The 20,206-nt window shown below is 39.9% G+C and overlaps 1 protein-coding gene across 1 annotated transcript in view; it reads right to left on the bottom strand.

The window, feature by feature from the left end:
• Positions 1 to 18,129, bottom strand: part of LOC140679530 (signal-transducing adaptor protein 2-like) — a 36,357-nt gene extending 18,228 nt beyond the window's left edge. The window contains exons 1-6 of the mRNA XM_072915050.1: positions 18,058 to 18,129; positions 12,210 to 12,281; positions 11,998 to 12,117; positions 9,915 to 9,971; positions 7,477 to 7,619; positions 3,497 to 3,628 (exon numbers count right to left, since the gene is read on the bottom strand). Of these exons, the coding sequence (XP_072771151.1) occupies positions 3,497 to 3,628; positions 7,477 to 7,619; positions 9,915 to 9,971; positions 11,998 to 12,117; positions 12,210 to 12,281; positions 18,058 to 18,129 (596 nt within the window). The remainder of the gene's footprint in view (positions 1 to 3,496; positions 3,629 to 7,476; positions 7,620 to 9,914; positions 9,972 to 11,997; positions 12,118 to 12,209; positions 12,282 to 18,057) is intronic.
• Between the last annotated feature and the right edge of the window lie 2,077 nt (positions 18,130 to 20,206).

The raw sequence follows: 20,206 nt of genomic DNA, 5'->3' as shown, positions 1-20,206 counted from the left end.
AATCACTAATTTTTTCATAGGGTGTTGATGTGGAAATGTTTGCCTCGGCATTTTGATGGTGTGGGCGTGTGGCACCGAATGGAGATAAGCGTCTCGACAGACGTTACAATATTTGAACAATGATGACGGAAACTGTTTTCTCTGTCGTGTCCGTGTGTCAAATTGTTATGCGCTTATTTTTTTTATTTGATTTTGTGCGTGGCATAGATTTGCTATGCGCAGAGGACGCTTAAACAGTGCGCAATTGCACAGGCGAGCACCTTAGAGGGAGCGTTGCTCGCACGGCTGTGCTAGCATCACAGCTAACGTTAGCCATGCTGCTACCTCTCTGCTGGGAGAGGAGGTATACGTATGTGACGTATGTCGTGACAGTATGTGACGTGTGTAAGAAAGTGCACTTGCTGTCTGTGAGAGGGAGACACAGGAAAGAGTGAGAAGAGCCTGTCGTGTAATGCCAGCATGTATATGTATGTATTAGTGTTGTCCTTATACCAATATTTTGGTACTGGAACCAAAATGTTTTTCGATACTTTTCGGTACTTTTCGATACTTTTCTAAATAAAGGGAACCAGAAAAAAATTGCATTATTGGCTTTATTTTAACAAAAAATCTTACGGTACATTAAACATATGTTTTCTTTTTGCAATTTTGTCCTTAAATAAAATATTGAACATACTCGACCAGTGGTTCTCAAATGGGGGTACGCGTACCCCTGGGGGTACTTGAAGCTATGCCAAGGGGTACGTGAGATTTTTTTTTAAATATTCTAAAAATAGCAATTATTCAAAAATCCTTTAGAAATATATTTATTGAATAATACTTCAACAAAGTATGAATGTAAGTTCATAAACTGAACATCAAATCAAGTAGGCTATTCCATTCATTACCATAAACCCAGAGTTTCCCCCATGCCATGATGATTTGACCCTCACTAAAATGTCTGTCAAAAAGAACTGTGAAAAGAAATGCAACAATGCAATATACAGTGTTGACAGCTAGATTTTTTTGTGGCCATGTTCCATAAATATTGATGTAAAGATTTCTTTTTTTGTGAAGAAATGTTTAGAATTAAGTTCATGAATCCAGATGGATCTTTATTACAATCCCCAAAGAGGGCACTTTAAGTTGATGATTACTTCTATGTGTAGAAATCTTTATTTATAATTGAATCACTTGTTTATTATCAACAAGTTTTTAGTTATTTTTATATCTTTTTTTCCCAAATAGTTCAAGAAAGACCACTAACAATTAGCAATATTTTGCACTGTTATATAATTTAATAAATCAGAAACTGATGACATAGTGCTGTATTTTACTTCTTTGTCTCTTTTTTTCAACCAAAATTACTTTGCTCTGATTAGGGGGTACTTGAATTAAAAAAATGTTCACAGGGGGTACATCACTGAAAAAAGGTTGAGAACCACTGTACTAGACAACTTGTCTTTTAGTTGTAAGTAAACAAACAAAGGCTCCTAATTTAGTCTGCTGACATATGCAGTAACATATTGTGTCATTTTCCATTCTATTATTTTGTCAAAAATATTAAGGACAAGTGGTAGAAAAAATAATTAATAATCTACTTGTTCATTTACTGTTAATATCTGCTTACTTTCTCTTTTAACATGTTTTATCTACACTTCTGTTAAAATGTAATAATCACTTATTCTTCTGTTGTTTGGATGCTTTACATTAGTTTTGGATGATACCACAAATTTGGGTATCAATCCGATACCAAGTAGTTACAGGATCATACATTGGTCATATTCAAAGTCCTCATGTGTCCATGGACATATTTCCTGAGTTTATAAACATAATATACATTTTAAAAAAGGAAAGAAGGTTTTGTGATGCCAAAAAATAGACATAATCATAGTAGTATCGACTAGATACGCCCCTGTACTAGGTATCATTACAGTGGATGTCAGGTGTAGATCCACCAATGGCGTTTGTTTACATTTTGACGCCGGTGAGCTACGGTGTGTAGTGAAGCATGTTTAGCTATTCCTCGTCCTGCAGGGATGATACTTGTAAGAAACGTACTTTATTTGTCGCCATGGAGACCAGGATTAGTGATTTAGAAGTAGCTAAAACACTGCGGATGGACGTTAGCCGCTAGCTAGCTAGCCATGTTTTAAAGCACCTCTTCCTGAGGGCGTTCCAGTGTAATAACTTCACCTTTATCCTTCGTTTTTAAGCCAAAATGCGTCCGTTCTCCTTTTTCTGTCTACACAATGTGTCTGCTTGTAAGTACTCCGTGACTGTGCGCTGCCAAACATGCTCCTCTGCTCGTAAACCAGCAATGTCACAACGTGAAGATGACAGGTGGGCGTGGGGGACCGGTACTTTTTAGAGGCGGTATAGTACCGAATATGATTCATTAGTATCTGTCATGACTTGGACTATGACGTGGTTTGTTCTCCCGTGGTGCAAATGAACTGGACTTGTCAAGGCTTGAAGGTGGGTACATGATTTATTTAAACCATCAAAAAAAGAATAAACGAAAAGCGCGCACAGGGGAGGAGGTACAAACTTGACTAACGAAAACAAAAGACTTGCACGAGGGCAAAAAACTATGAACAACAACAAAACACTAACTGTGGCTTAATAAACAAAAACTTACTTGGCATGGACATGAAGTGCGCAGAGGAGGACAGAGTGTGACAGGGGGCATAAATGCGGGGATGTCGTCAGGACGAACAACAGAAAATGAAAAGCTTAAATAACACAGACATGATTAACGAAAACAGGTGCGTGACTCAAAACGTGAAACAGGTGCGTGACGTGACAGGTGAAAACTAATGGTTGCTATGGTGACAAACAAGAGTGCACAATGAGTCCAAACGTGGAACAGGTGAAACTAATGGGGTAATCATGGAAACAAGACAAGGGAGTGAAAAGACAGAAACTAAAGAGTCCTATAACTAAACAAAACATGACTTAAAACAAAACATGATTACACAGACATGACAGTATCGTGGTACTATACTAACACCGGTATACCGTACAACCCTAATATATACTGTGTATATGTATATATATATATTTATATATGTATATATATATGTGTGTGTATATATATATATATTTATATATATATATATATATGTGTATATGTATATATGTATATATATATATATATATATATTTATATATATATATATATATATATATATATATATATATATATATATATATATATATATATACGGTAGTGTCTTCAAAGTTTGACGTTTTTTTTTTATCATAATAGGGACTTTGTCGAGGTTAGAATCAAGTATTCATGTTTACATTGATTCTTATGGGGAACTATACCATACAAAGCTTTTAGGTTTACAAACCGTTTTCAAAAACCAATTAAGTTCGTCAATCGTGGTTCCTCTGTATAATAAATGGGGGTCAGTTTAAAATGTATGTTTTGTTCGGTATACTTTTTTGTTTTTACCTTACACCTTGACTGCAGATTGTTTGTGTTCACAACATGATAATATTTACTTACCCATTAAGTTGTTCTCTGGTGCTAATAGCGAAGGCGTTGCCGTGTCTGCTGGGCCTGAGCAGCAGGTTTCCTCTGCTGGCCTCTCTCATCAGAAGAAGCTCCGCGTCCGTGCGAGACACTGGGTGGAAGCAGCTGTGGACCATTACAACACTTTAGTAAGTACATGGCTTTTTTTTTATGGAACACACTTGCAGGGTATTAGCTTTGCCTGTAAAACCATTACAATGTGAAAGAAGCCAAAACAATGGGGAGGCTAAGAGTGTCGTATGCTAGCTTGTATGCTAACATCTAGTATAAGAGCAACCTGCACTGATTGTTAAGTAACTTCTCTAATACTGCAAACTTTGGCACTTGTTTCATAGTTCTGTACCTAAAAATGATGTCTACAGATGAAATGCCCCCCAAAGTAGACGCAGAAGTAATTTTAGGCTGGCTTTGAGTTTGAGCCACCTTTAGCTTCAAAACAGCATATTAGCATACATGGCAGACATACAGTCATGGTCAAAAGTGTACATACACTTGTAAAGAACATAATTTCATGGCTGTCTTGAGTTTCCAATAATTTCTACAACTCTTATTTGTTTGTGATAAAGTGATTGGAGCACATACTGTACTTGTTTGTCCCAAAAAACATTCATGAAGTTTGGTTACTACCACCACAATGCTTGACGGTAGGCATGGTGTTCCTGGGATTAAAGGCCTCACCTTTTCTCCCCCAAACATATTGCTGGGTATTGTGGTCAAACAGCTAAATTTTTGTTTCATCTGACCAAAGAACTTTTCTCCAGAAGGTCTTATCTTTGTCTATGTGATGTCAAATGAAACACAAATTTAAGCTGTTTGGCCACAATACCCAGCAATATGTCTGGAGGAGAAAAGGTGAGGCCTTTAATCCCAGGAATGCCTACCGTCAAGCATGGTGGTGGTAGTAGTATGCTCTGGGCCTGTTTTGCTGCCAATGGAACTGGTGCTTTACAGAGAGTAAATGGGACAATGAAAAAGGAGGATTATTGAACTGTGCCTTTCATGCCGTCATGGAACGACTTGATCATGCTCAGGAGTCTCGGTGGGCAGCCAATCTTAGCTAGGACTGTGAAGAGCCCATCCCTGCTGACAAGGTCGAACGCTTTAGTCAGGTCTATAAAGGCCAGAAAAAGAGGCTTGTGCTGCTCTCTGCACTTCTCTTGCAGTTGCCTGACGGTGAAGACCATGTCAATGGTTGATCTTTACGAGCTGAACCCGCACTGTGACTCTGGGTATACTCTATCAGCTAGCTTCTGCAGTTTGTTCAGGAGGACGCGTGCGAAGACTTTGCCTACGATGCTTAGGAGAGATATTCCTCTGTAGTTGTTACAGTCGCTTCTATCACCCTTGTTCTTGTACAGGGTAACGATGTTGGCGTCTCTCATGTCCTGAGGTACTGCTCCTTCCTCCCAGCACTGACCGAGGAGGTCGTAAAGATGTTCCCTCAGTGTGCTGTCACCGCACTTCTGGTGGTATGCCATCCTTCCCAGGCGCTTTCCCTGAGGACAATGGCCTTCTTCAGTTCAGCCACAGTGGGTTTCCTGTCCAGTTCAGCCATGAGAGGGAGGCTTTCAATGACTGCAAGGGCATCGTATGTGACTTGGTTCTGTCTGGAGTACAGTTCGGAATGGTGTTCCACCCATCTATCTATCTGCTTGCCCTTGTCCTGGATGGTCTCGCCCGCAGCAGACTTCAGTGGCGCTGTAACCTTCTTGGTGGGGCCCATGGTTTTCTTGATGCCTTCGTACATGCCCCTGATGTTTCCAGTATCAGCCGCTAACTGGATGCTCTGGCAGAGCTGGAGCCAGTATTCATTAGCACATTACCTTGCTAGTCTCTGTACTTTGCTCTTGGCAGATCTGTACACCTGCAGAGTCCTCTGGCTGGGGGATCAGTTGTATTCCAGGTGAGCTCTGCGGCGTTCTTCTACGGCTGCAATGAGTATGGAGGAGTTGGCCTCAAACCAGTCGTCGTTCTTTGTCTGCTTCTTTCCAAAGACCATCATGGCAGTGCTGTGTACTGACTCTAATGTGGTCCCATCTCTCTGTGGCTGAGCCAGCAGGAGGATCTGAGTCAAGCACCTTGGAGAGAGATTGGGTGAATTCCGCTACCTTGTCAGGGTGTGCGGTCTTGCTCACATCTATGTGGGGTTTGCCCTGGGGCCTAGAGCAATGGATCTTCTTAGGCAGAAGTCTCATCTTGGCTTACACCAGTGAGTGATCAGTATTGCAGTCAGCGCTGTGAAAGGTGTGGGTAAGGAGGACGCACTTCAACGCAGACCGCTTGGTGATGATCAGGTCTAGCTGGTGCCAGTGTTTGGAGCGAGGGTGTCTCCAAGACACTTTGTGCTGAGGCTTTGTCTGGAAGAAGGAGTTGGTGATGCTGAGGTCATGGTATGAGCACAACTCCAGAAGTCGTTGCCCATCTCATTCATCTTTCCAACACCAAACTTTCCAAGACAGGAGAGCCAAGAGTCGTGGTCAGCGCCCACTCTGGCGTTGAAGTCACCCAGCAGTACCAGGTGCTCTTCTTTTGGGATCCTGTCGATAAGAGAGTCTAGCTGGCTGTAGAACTCGTCGTTGATATCCCTGATGGCGCTGAGTGTTGGTGCATATACACTGATCAGGTTGATGGGCCCAGTGGTGGTGTGTAATCTAAACAATCTGCTGGAAATCAGAATTAGAAATACTTAAAAAAATTTGATTTCGAAAAAATCTGATTTGGTCCGCTTTGGCCTGCAGTGTAGACATAGTCTTTGTAAGTGAAATTAAGATAATCTGGATGCTATTATTCCTTTAAGGGAGTGATGCAAATTTTAGGGGTAATTTTGCCTATCATTCACAATCATTATGAAAGACATGATGACGGATATATTTTTTAGTGAAGTGAATTATATTTATATAGCACTTTTCTCTAGTGACTCAAAGCACTTTTACATAGTGAAACCCAATATCTAAATTACATTTAAACCAGTGTGGGTGGCACTGGGAGCAGTTGGGTAAAGTGTCTTGCCCAAGGACACAACGGCAGTGACTAGGAAGGCGGAAGCGGTGATCGAACCTGGAACCCTCAAGTTGCTGGCACGACCACTCTACCATCCGAGCTATACCGCCCCTTGAATGCATTTTTTAATGCATTCTAAATATTAAATAAATGTGATCAAAAGTCTGCTTACAATGGAACACTTTTCTGCCTATAAAGCCCTTAAAAACATTTTAACACCTCTATTAAGGTTTTATATACATGCTGTAAGTATATATGTAATGTAGTAATGAGAAAATTAATATTAACATGTAATATTTACATATTTTGCTTATTTTAGGCATTACATTTTAAATTGTATTGCGACATTTCCTTTCTTTGTCAATAATATCACTGATTATTACTCACTGCAGACTTCATGAGAGCCAACATAATACAACATCACTTACTGTACAATGTCTGCTGTCATTGCGATGCCGACTGCTAGAATGTTCATGTATTCCCGTTGAGATGAAGAATGACTCATGATCCTCGCGAAGAAAAGGGGGGTGGAACCTAGCGTCTTTTCGTGTCGTTATCGGCATTTACGGGTCTAAATTGGCTGTCTAAGTGTACCAACTTGTCGGAATTTGTCCTCGTCCTTCTACTATCCAGTTGAAAGACATGATTTATGATCGAGAATAAAGTTTGACAAGCAAGGAAACAAAGAAGCAGTTGATCTTGTATCATAAATAGTCCGTCTGCGTTAGCGCTTACAATAACCATTAATACTTGTTTAATATTCAAATTATAAAATGTAAATTGGGTATTGTTGGCTCCGTTCTAGGCTGACTTTTATTTACATTTATTTACGAGTTAGAAAAAACTCCATCTGTCATGTTTTTCGTAATGTTTGTGAACAATAGGCAAAATTACAAAGAAAAGTGCAGTTCCCCTTTTAAACCTAACTTGGACGAAGGATGTTTATGACTCACTCTGGCATGTCCACATTGGGGTCAGCATTCAGGCTTGGAGAACGTTGCTGGGCATTTTTTTGTCGTTCTTTCTCCTTTTTCACAACCTCTTCCATCAGGACTATTTGTATCGGCAGCAGTACGAGGGAGGAAGACACTGACAGCTACAAGCACACAAACAACTTTGTTAAATTTGGGAGGGATAAGGTAATAATTCACTACTTTTTTTTACAAAATCCAAAACCAGTGAAGTTGGCACATTGTGTAAATGGTAAATAAAAACAGAATACAATGATTTGCTCATCCTTTTCAACCTATCTTTGCAACCTTGCAACCTGTCTTAATCAATAACATTGAGGGTGGCAATTATTGGGGTAAAGGGGCCCACACCGATACTCTTTCAGGGGGCCCAGAATTTCTAGCAACAGCCCTGCTTCTATATATAGTTTAGTCCCAGATATAAGTTAGAACTATATGCTATTTTGTATTAGAAATTGCAAACGCGAAGGATTTTAGCATGCATGCGCGTGTACGAGGCAGTCTGCTTCACAACAAGAGGATAGAGAAAAATAAGGAACTTAATGATTTCAAACTTTGGACAACAACTGAATAAAAATGTCAGACTTGCGGTAAGCCTCTACCATATAGGGAAATATACATAACTAAGTAAAAATACAAAACCCAAAACCAGTAAAGTTGGCACGTTGCGTAAATCGTAAATAAAAACAGAATTCAATGATTTGCAAATCTTTTTCAACTTATATTCAATTGAATAGACTGCAAAGACAAGATATTTAATGTTCGAACTGAGAAACTTATTTTTTTTTGCAAATAATCATTAACTTAGAATTCAATGGCAGCAAAACATTGCAAGTTGGCACATTTTTACCACTGTGTTACATGGCCTTTCCTTTTAACAACACTCAGTAAACGTTTGGGAACTGAGGAGACCAATTTTTGAAGCTTTTCAGGTGGAATTCTTTCCCATTCTTGCTTGTTTAACAGTCCGGGGTCTCCGTTGTCGTATTTTACGCTTCATATTAAGCCACACATTTTTAATGGGAAGGCAGCACGGTGGAAGAGGGTTTAGTGCATCTGCCTCACAATACGAAGGTCCGGGGTTCGATGCTGCGCTCGGGATCTTTCTTTGTGGAGTTTGCATATTCTCCCCGTGACGGCGTGCGTTCCCTCCGGGTACTCCGGCTTCCTCCCACCTCCAAAGACATGCACCTGGGAATAGGTTGATTGGCAACACTAAATTGGCCCTAGTGTGTGAATGTTAGTGTGAATGTTGTCTGTCTATCGGTGTTGGCCCTGCGATGAGGTGGCGACTTGTCCAGGGTGTACCCCACCTACGGCTCGAATGCAGCTGAGACTCCAAAAGGGACAAGCGGTAGAGAATGGATGGATGGATGGATTTTCAATGAGAGACAGTTGTGGACTACAGGCAGGCCAGTCTAGTACCCGCACTCTTTAACTATGAAGCCATGCTGTTGTAACACGTGGCTTGGCGTTGTCTTGCTGAAATAAGCAGCGGCGTCCATGATAACGTTGCTTGGATGGCAACATATGTTGCTCCAAAACCTGTATGTACCTTTCAGCATTAATGGTGCCTGCACAGATGTGTAAGTTACCCATGTCTTGGGCACTAATACACTCCCATAACATCACAAATGCTGGCTTTTGAACTTTGCGCTATCACAATCCGGATGGTTCTTTTCCTCTTTGTTCCGGAGGACGCGACGCCCACAATATTACAAAACCCCAAAAAACTAGTTGTGACAGCTCGGTGGACTTGTGGTTAGAGTGTCCGCCCTGAGACTGGGAGGTTGTGAGTTCAAACCCCGGCCGAGTCATCCCAAAGACTACAAAAAACGGCACCCATTACCTACCTGCTTGACACTCAGCATCAAAAGTTGGAATTGGGGGTTAAATCACCAAATTATTCCCGAGCGTGGTGTATGCTGCTGCTCACTGCTCCCCTCTACTCCCACGGGGTGAACATTGGGATGAGTCAAATGCAGAGGACAAATTTCACCACACCTAGTGTGTGTGTGACAATCATTGGAACTTTAACTTTAACATGTAACAGAGGGGTAACGGGAAGAAATACTGAGAAATGTTGTCTGTCTATTGAAAAAAAGTTGGGTAGTTTATGTTAAGCGTTCTTACGTTAGCACATGTTCTTCCTACTCCTGGAAATTGGAAATATGTGATGAACCACATTGCAACTGTATGCATGTTAGAAATAAACTAATACCAAAATCATAACTTTTTCTCTTCACCATCACTTGTACCCCGTTGTGACGGCATTACACACACACACAAAAAATCGCTGCACTAATGTCACGCCTGATCATGATGTTTTATTAGATTTTTGAAGCTTATTTTTCCTGAGATTTTGGATTTGAAGTTTTCACTCGACATTAAATCCAGGGAAGTGAAGTAGGAAAACAAACCTCAGCCACGGATTGAATAAAGCCTTTCCAAAGCTCACGAGCCTCGGCATTCGGAGCCTGTGAAGAAAAACAACCTTTTTTATTGTATTACTTGTGTGTATAATGTCATTGTCATTTTACTATTGTGGCCCTGATCCGCTGCACAAATAAGGGTGAAAACTTGCCAGAATATGCGCACCTTCTGTGTTGTTGGTTTTTTCTGACAGATACAACACATAGTGGCACTTTTGTCAAACCCCACACACTGACCGGGTGCTTTGTGGAATTGCCACCAAATATGTGAAGTGAAGTATATTTATATAGCGCTTTACTCTAGAGACTCAGAGCGCTTTACATAGTGAAACCCATTCTGTACATCCCAGGTGTCAAACTCAAAGCCCAGGGGCCAGATCTGGCCCGACACGTCATTTAATGTGGCCCGCGAAAGCCTGGGAATAATGTGGATACTTCATCTTTCTTACGAAATGTTTTCATTGTTTCCATTTCGACAGAAATAAATGTATGTAATACAGGAAATTTCATATGTTTTAAACTTTGATACATAAACAAATACTCAATTGTTATTGGTGTGAATATTTTTGCCACTTCGCCATTAGATTCCGATTCTTGGGGTGAGGATTTGATTCATAATTGATACTCGATTCAACACGATTATCGATTCAAACTTTTGCAATGTATTATTTGGTATGATAATAACAACACCTTAACAAAACAGCTTAAAGGTTACAAAACCTCCTCTTTTTTTTTTTTTATTAATTCGTCAAAAAAAATAATAATTAGATTTTTGAAAATTACTAAAAAAATCGGGATTCAAATGTGATTAAAAATAAAACATTTTTTAGCACACCTAATTATTATATACCGTATGGTAGTTTGTAAAAATAACAATAAATGCTTAAATATCTGCTTGTCATCTTGACTTACGATTTCAAAGCAAGTTATCCATGTAGAAAAATCAAATAACCAAATGGCTTGGCAATAATATAATGAGGTGATTATACTTTTATATCTGGCCCAAAACGTCATTTAATGTGGCCCGCGAAAGCCTGGGATTAATGTGGATACTTCATCTTTCTTGCGAAATGTTTTCATTGTTTCCATTTTCAAAAAAGAATTATGTAATACATGAAATTTAATATGTTTTAAACTTTGATATACAAACAAATACTCAATTGTTATTGGTGTGAATCTTTGGGCACTTTGCCATTCGATTCCGATCTTATCGATTCAAACTGATTTTTGCAGTGTATTAATTGGTATGATAATAACACCTTAACAAAACAGCTTACAGGTTACAAAACCTCATTTTTTTAATTAATTTTTTTATTAATTTGTCCAAAAAAACAACAACTTGATTTTGGAAAATTACTGGAAAAAAAATCGGGATTTGAATGTGATTTAAAAAAAACATTTTTTATCACCCCTAATTATTATATACCGTATGGTAGTTTGTAAAATTAACAATAAATGCTTAGATATCTGCTTGTCATCTTGACTTACAATTTCAAAGCTAGTTATCCGTCAATTTTGTATGTACAAAAATCAAATAACCAAATGCACAGGCAAGAATATAATGAGGCGATTATACTTTTATATTCTTACATTCACTGTTACAATCGGCCCTCTGAGGGCAGCCATGACTGCGAAGTGGCCCTAGATGAAAACAAGTCCGACACCCCTCCTCTACATCTCTACGTTACATTTAAACCAGTAGGGTGGCAGAGCAGGTGGATAAAGTGTCTTGTCCAGGGACACATTGGCAGAGACTAGGATGCCGTAAGCGAGTATCGAACCAGGAACCCTCAAGTTGCTGACACGGCCGCTCTACCAACAGAGCCACGCCGCCCCAATATACATATAAATATACCTGTAAGGGACTGACAAGCACATGTCAGTAAAATGTTGCTAAATTTGTTGAAAAACATGTTTTTGTGTTTTCTTTGCAGGGGCACCATTTGCAGAGTGACTTTAAAACTATGGATATCAACATTCAGTAGAACATTAAATGTAAGCGAGCATGTCAATAATTTTTTCAATGACTGTACCGCATATACAACATTCAAATGTTCAAATATTCCCTTACAGTAAGTCTGATGGTGATATCTTGGATTTGGAGTTTCAGACTTGCTGCTTCCAGGTTATAATCCACCGAAGTGTCATCTGTGATTTTAGTCAGTCCGCTGAGATCCATCTTTTCAAGGTACTGTTCAAACAAAACACACATGCGATGTCAGACTGAAACATATTCATACACATTTTCATCCGAATTGTCAAATGCCAACATTGGTAATTTACCATTGTGTCCCTCTTGTGATTCAAAAAGAAAAGTGTGCTGCCGCACAGGCGTGTCCACAGCTGGCAGGTTGTCTAAACACACACACACACACACACACACACGCACACACACACACACACAAAGGAAGGATATACTTTTATCTACTGGAAAAGACGGCCGTACAATACAGGTTGAGAAAAGAAAGCATCACTTCCATCATTAAACATCTGTATGTATTTGATTTATATTTTTGCTCATATTTCCAATAAGGCGCTTTAAATAATGTGAAATTGATCTGAAAAATCCACTTTCTTACCTGCTGGTACCTGTTTTAGTGTAATTGCGATCTCCATCAGCCCCGAAATTATTAAATCCAACCATGGAAGGGACAGTGTATGTTTTGGTATTTCAATTTTCTTTTCATTAAAAAAAAAACCACACAAAAAAACGCTTAGTTTTTCAATGGTTTTTTTTGTGTTTTCAAACAAAATAAATTAAAAAAAAACACTTTTTTGTGTTTTTCCATTTCCATTTATGAAAAAGAAATTGAAATGCCAAAACATACAAAGACCACAGAGATATTCATAAAACAATCTTGCATTCATCCGAACATGTTTCAAATGAGCCGTTTGGGATTTGAGACGATTGTGATATACAAAACCCCAAACTAGTGAAGTTGGCACGTTGTGTAAATCGTAAATAAAAACAGAATACAATGATTTGCTAATCCTTTTCAACCTATCTTTGTAACCTTGCAACCTGTCTTTGCAGTCTATTCAATAGACTGCAAAGACAAGATACTTAACGTTCAAACTGGTAAACTTTGTTATTTTTTGCAAATATTAGCCGATTTGGACTTTGATGCCTGCAACATGTTTCAAAAAAGCTGGCACAAGTCAAGTGGCAAAAAAAGACAAGAAAAGAAAGTTGAGGAATGCTCATCAAACACTTATTTGGAACATCCCACAGGTGAACAGGCAAATTGGGAACAGGTGGGTGCCATGATTGGGTATAAAAGTAGATTCCATGAAATGCTCAGTCATTCACAAACAAAGATGGGGCGAGGGTCACCACTTTGTCAACAAATGCTTGAGCAAATTGTCAAACAGTTTAAGAACAACATTTCTCAACCAGCTATTGCAAGGAATTTAGGAATTTCACCATCTAAGGTCTGTAATATCATCAAAAGGTTCAGAGAATCTGGAGAAATCACTACATGTATGCGAAACTGTGGACGTTGTGTCCTCCGGACCAAAGAGGAAAAAAAGCAGACTGAACCGGACTGTTATAGGCACAAAGTTCAAAAGCCAGCATCTGTGATGGTATGGGGGTGTATTAGTGCCCAAGGCTTGGGTAACTTACACATCTGTGAAGGCGCCATTAATGCTGAAAGGTACATACAGGTTTTGGAGCAACATATGTTGCCATCCAAGCAATGTATTTTTCATGGACCCCCTGCTTATTTCAGCAAGACAATTCCAAGCCACGTGTTACAACAGCGTGGTTTTGTAGTAAAAGAGTGCGGGTACTAAACTGGCCTGCCTGTAGTCCAGACCTGTCTCTCATTGAAAATGTGTGGCGCAATATGAAGCTTAAAATATGACAACGGAGACCCCCGGACTGTTGAACAACTTAAGCTGTACATCAAGCAAGAATGGGAAAGAATTCCACCTGAAAAGCTTCAAAAATGTGTCTCCTCAGTTCCTAAACGTTTACTGAGTGTTGTTAAAAGGAAAGGCCATGTAAAAAAAGTGGTAAAAATGCCCCTGTGCCAACTTTTTTGCAATGTGTTGCTGCCATTAAATTCTAAGTTCAATGTGATTGATTTTCAGCGTTCTTGACGGTGCCTGGTGTAATACAACCTATTTTTTTCCCTTTTTTTACGATTAACCACTTAACTACTATTATGTAAATTAGGTATTATTAGTTGTCTTATTTTCACTTCACTGATTTGTCCTGAAGTGTCCTGCCTCAAGTAAGTCCACAGGTAAATATGTAGTGTTTACCTTAATTGTGCAAGTAAAACAAAGAGCACGTGGAATACTGTATGTTGCTATGAAACCAATATCAGAAACAACAACAAGGCTCATTAAATCTCAATTAAAGTTTACATTGAGGTATAAAACATGTAGCATATATGTTGCTATTATACAATTGAAATAGCCAAGGTTTTGTTAATTAATGCCTTAGTCACTGCCGGTGTTATAATAAACCACAACAGTGAAGTGAAGTGAAGTGAATTATATTTATATAGCGCTTTTTCTCAAGTGACGCGCTTTACATAGTGAAACCCAATATCTAAGTTACATTTAAACCAGTGTGGGTGGCACTGGGAGCAGGTGGGTAAAGTGTCTTGCCCACGGACACAACGGCAGTGACTAGGATGGCGGAAGCGGGGATCGAACTTGGAACCCTCAAGTTGCTGGCACGGCCACTCTACCAACAGAGCATAAACGTTTATTATTCCATTATATATATATATATATATGTATATATATATATATATATATATATATATATATATATAGGGCTATGGGCTTCATAGCGCCCTAACTCTTGGTGGAGAGCTTCACTGTCACAGTCTCTGTCTGTGTCAATGTGTTTGTCTCTCTGGGTGTCTCTGTGAGAGTGGCCGTGTTTTGGGCGTAAGCTTGGCTCCATCTCTCAGCCTGGCACGACTGATCCCAGCTCCCTCCCTAATCCAACTCACCTGCCTGCCATCAACTCATCACCGGCAACCTATATATGTTTGGACTTCACTCGTTCACAGTTCTACACGGGGTAACGCTTCTAGACAGTTTTTCTAGAATTCTAGCTTTTTTGATGATCTTGCTCATCTGCTGCTATTTAGGCACAACCTACAACAGCTTGAACCTTCTGTAGTCGATTTGCATGCCACCAGGACCCATCTTCCAATTTGTAAAATGAGGAGCCCAGCCTTCGATCAACTCTGCTTGACTCCGACCAGTAATTTGCCAGCTTGTTCCGGCGGTTGGGATAGCTAACCCACACCCAGTCCTCCACCGCCAGACAGCGGGGCCGTACTCTGTGTGAAGAATCCAATCGACTCTTAATCTTGGCTTGTGAGCCCTGTACCTGTGTTCTGGCCGCCTGTGGTGTGGGCTCCTTCTGCACTGGGGCGGGCCCAGCCCTTAAATAGTCAAACAGCTGTCTGAGTTCAGCGATTCCTCTGTGGTGGTATGTTTTTAGGTCAAAAGTGTTTGGTTAAGCGCTCTGCTAAATGTCTGCCTCTCCTCCAGACAGACCTTGATTCCGCTCTTGAATGTTTTATTTAGCTTTTCCAACTCCCACCGTCTTTGCTTTCAGTTGTGGTTCTAATGTGCAAGATGGAACGCGTTGCAAGAAACTGCTGTAACCTGCTCCTCGAGTGCCCAGCAATGACATCAGTGCTTGATGATCTGTGCGGATGGTAAAGGCCCTTCAATACAGGTACACATGCCAGTGTTCGCATGCCCAGAGGCAGGTTGACCTAGACCAGCAAACACTTCATGAATGGGTTTTATTTGTCGAAAATATATTTTGCCCTGTCAGTTCGATGACACATCGACATACAGGTATCCCGGCTGAACTACTGTTATCAGTCACAGAGGTATTCGAAAAGAAGAACATGATTTATTAATACCTTTTGACATATCAGGGCCAATTATTGACTTGACATGAAATTCTTACATATAGTTCCTTTAACTTGTTCAGCTTTATCCTATCAGATCCTAACAATACTCTGAGGTAGGGATGTCCCGATCCGATATTTGGATCAGATCGGCCGCCGATATTTGCCAAAAAATGCGTATCGGCAAGGCATGGGAAAATGCCGGTCCAGATCCAGTTTTTTTTTTAAAAACGCCGGTCCGTGTTTTCCAACGCACCGATTTAAATAATACATTCCACTTTTCTGCTGCTCCCTAATTTCCGTTCTGCATTTTCCAGCACACCTTCAACACATCCACAGGTCTGTGGATTCTCACGCAGTTGCTTTTAGCTGCTGGCATTACACGACAGGCTCTTCTCACTCTTTCCTGTGTCTCCCTCTCACAGACAGCAAGCGCACCTTCTTACACACTTCACATACTGTCACGTCATACGTCACATACTGTCATGTCATACGTCACATACGTATTCGTCCTCCCCGAGCAGAGAGGTAGCAGCATGGCTAACGTTAGCTGTGATGCTAGCGCAGCCGTGCGAGCAACCTTCCCTCTAAGATGTGCGCCTGTGCAATTACGTACTGCTCAAGTGTCCTCTGCATATAGCAATTATATGCCACGCACAAAATCAAATAAAAAAATAAGCTCATAACAATTTTCGACACACGGACACGACAGAGAAAACAGTTTTCGTCATCATTGTTCAAATATTGTAACGTCTGTCGAGACGCTTATCTCCATTCGGTGCCACACGTCCACACCATCAAAATGCAGAAGCAAACATTTCCACATCAACACCGTATGAAAAAAATATTGATTTTTTAGTTGTGCTTTCCTTCTCTGCATGAAAGTTTAAAAGTAGCATATATTAATGCAGTATGAAGAAGAATGTTTTAATGTAGACATGCAAGCCTTGAAAGAAAATGTTGAAAATCAAGACTACATTTCCTGCAAATGGGTGCATTTCTACCCTATATTTTAACTTAAGATTTATTCTCATATCAAACTCTTTTGGCTGTCTTTTTGACACTTACATCCGGCGCCCCCCCTCCACACCCTGGATTATAAATAATGTAAATAATTCAATGTGATTATCTTGTGTGATGACTGTATTATGATGATAGTATATATCTGATAGTATATATCTGTATCATGAATCAATTTAAGTCGACCCCGACTTAAACAAGTTGAAAAATTTATTGGGGTGTTACCATTTAGTGGTCAATTGTACGGAATATGTACTTCACTGTGCAATCTACTAATAAAAGTCTCAATCAATCAATCAAAACACATAGAATCATCTTACTGCTGTGATTATATGCATCAAGTGTTCATTCAAGGCTAAGGCAAAATATCCAGATATATATCGTGTATCGCAATATGGCCTTAAAATATCGCAATATTAAAAAAAGGCCATATCGCCCAGCCCTAGTTCAATGATGCCATTTCTGTTTGTCATGTATAAGTTTGTCTATTTTGTGTTTATCCTTGAATAAACAGGTCAGTTTCTTGTTACCAACCATTGTGTATTATTCAAACTCCCCTAATTCAGCTGGCTAGTTGTTATCAAGAGTACTAAAACCCTTTTCAACATGATTCTGACAACTAAGTAGGCTAAATAACTTTAAACTTTAATACATGCTCGGATAGGCCAGTATCGGTCAGTATCGGTATCGGTCAGTATCGGTATCGGATCGGAAGTGCAAAAACAATATCGGTATCGGATCGGAAGTGCAAAAACCTGGATCGGGACATCCCTACTTGGAGGCACAACTTTGATATGGTTTCTGATGAATGCTTTTAAACGCAGCCTGTCTGCTTTTTTTTTATTGCAATCACCTGCTGGAATGTGCTGCACGCTGCAGACAACAGGAACTAGTATGATAGTTACAGCTCCAGATTTATTGTCACTTTTACATTTTGCTAATGGTCCTCTCCCAATATTAGTGCATTTATGCACTAATGCACCAATATCGGGAGGTGAACTTTATCTGTTTTGGACCCCAGGAATGATGACAGTGCTGCGCAACATACAACTAAGGGGCCGTATGCAGCACTTGAGAAAAATTTATTCAGGCCAGTCTCCCATTTTCCAAAAAAGATTAAATTATTAATGCTCATAATGTGTTATAATAAACATACTGCATGTGCATTTGCCGCATTGTCTAGGGCAGTTTGCAAACAAATACTGCAAAACCCCTACCTTGTCGTGCAATGATTGCTTCCTCAAGTAGCCTTCATGATAACATGGTAGCATCCCTGGTTGCTTGTTCATCCTTCACATGAGATCGACGACAAAACCAGAGACAAAGGTCGTTTTAAGGGTTGTCAATAACACTTATGTGTTCACCTTGAGCCGATTAAAGTGAAGTGAAGGTTGAGAGCGAGACTTCCTACAAGCTCACAAGTAAATAGATTTTTAAAAAACAGGTGAAACGAGTTGTACTCGTCTACATATTTCTTCTAAATTTTGAAAGTAAAACTGTTTTCTAGAAATAGATTAATACAATTCTCACATGAAAAAAGAGTGATTTATTTGTTTGTGTGTGTGTGTGTTTTCTTTTTGTACTTTTTTTGTTTGTTGTGGGGTTTTTTGGGATGGATCACGCCCGTGAGCCGTAACTCATCACCTACAGTGCATTTAAATGTTGTTGAAGGTTTATGCAAGAGCTGGTGAATCTTCTTGGCTCTATTGCATCAAGTGTAAGGGTGACTCTGTGCTGCTCTCCTCTCCTATAGAACCTAAACCTCTCTACTGATGATGATGTGGAGACCTTGGCGGATGTTTTCAAGATGCGATCAGTATCTTCTTTGAACTGGAGCCAATCCTTATGCTTATTGACTTGGGGCCACCTGACCGACTATGTTCTGATGTTTTGCGTGGGTTTAGAGCTTGTGTCACGTGGACATTTTGGGTACTGACTTCAGGCCTAGTTCCTCCTGGAGCTCACATTTTCATTTCACATGCATCAAATCTTGGCCTGGTGGGTTTTTATACACTTTGTTATTTCCATCGCTATGTGTCATAATAGTTTGCTCCGTTCGAATGGGATCCTCATTCTCACCCCCTTTCTGGGATTCCTGGGGGTAATTCTCCATAGGTCGATCTGTAGCTTAGTGTGGGTTTGGCTGTCAACCCCCCTGCCCCTTCGCCTTCTGTCCGGGCTATCAACTGTCTCTCCAGCTGTCACCATGCTAATTTTGGTTATCAACCAGTCTGTTTCTGATAGTCACATGATAGTTTCTGATAGTCGCATCCTAGACACATTGTCCTTACCTTTGTTGCATATTTGATGGTCGTGTGATGGGTGATGAGCCAAGGAGACGCCAACGAGGAATCGTCGAACAAAAAGCTTTATTTGTTTCAGCGAGCCTCCGACTGGAGCTGCAGCTCCAGGAGAATGAGTATGGGCCAGATTACTCTCTTCTGATGCCCTCTCTGAACACTGTGCTTAATTACCTTTTACACAAAGACCCGCACTCTTTGTAACTCTAGCCTTGGACAAAAGCCCAGCTTGTTGTTTGGCCAGTTAACCTATTTCCTGTGATCGGTTTGAGTCGGACGACCTCCAACCCTTATCCTTTACTCCTATCTGTGGGGCTTCCTACCAGATGTTGCTAATGTTTCTATTATCTCTCCTAAAATCCAACTGCTGCTGTCCTTTAAGTTCCTCAATGTCCTGGGGGCAAAAGCCCCCACTCTCTAGAGTGGTTGTGATGGACATGTGCACTTTTGACCTTAGTAGAATAATCCTCTAAAGGATTCTGCGACCAAATACAAATACATGCTACTTCACATTGATAAAAGAAAATTGTGTACGGTATAATTCACCTCACCTTCAAATATCACAGTTTAACGAGATCACAGATTTTAAAGTATATTCAAAAATTGTTGGGCCTAAGTTAAATGCTAAGTTTTGTTTTATGTGTGTATTATATGTATTCTAATGTGTGTATATATATATATATATATATATATATATATATATATATATATATATATATATATATATATATATATATAATACATATTATATGTATTATCTTATTTTCTATTATGCTGTGGCGATCGATACCAATAGGAACTTATTTTTCCTGGTTAATGTTGCTAATTTTGGGTCTCCTGCATCTTCACCACCAAAATAGAGTTTATGCTAACTTTTTGATGGACTTCCTCTTCAACTACTGCCTCATTAACAACATATTGCCACACTGGTGATCACTTTGTCACCAGCGATGCCAAAAGACAACAGTGGGACATAGCATTGGAGTCGGTGCAGCACATGCTTCTCAATTATTTTCTGTTACGGCCCTTTCTAGGAAGAAGAAAACATTTTGTCCCCCCCACCCAC

Source organism: Nerophis lumbriciformis, linkage group LG18, assembly GCF_033978685.3.
Source record: "Nerophis lumbriciformis linkage group LG18, RoL_Nlum_v2.1, whole genome shotgun sequence".
NCBI lineage: Eukaryota > Metazoa > Chordata > Actinopteri > Syngnathiformes > Syngnathidae > Nerophis > Nerophis lumbriciformis.
Note: the sequence above shows the minus strand (reverse complement) of the source record. Positions and strands in the feature narration are given on the sequence as shown.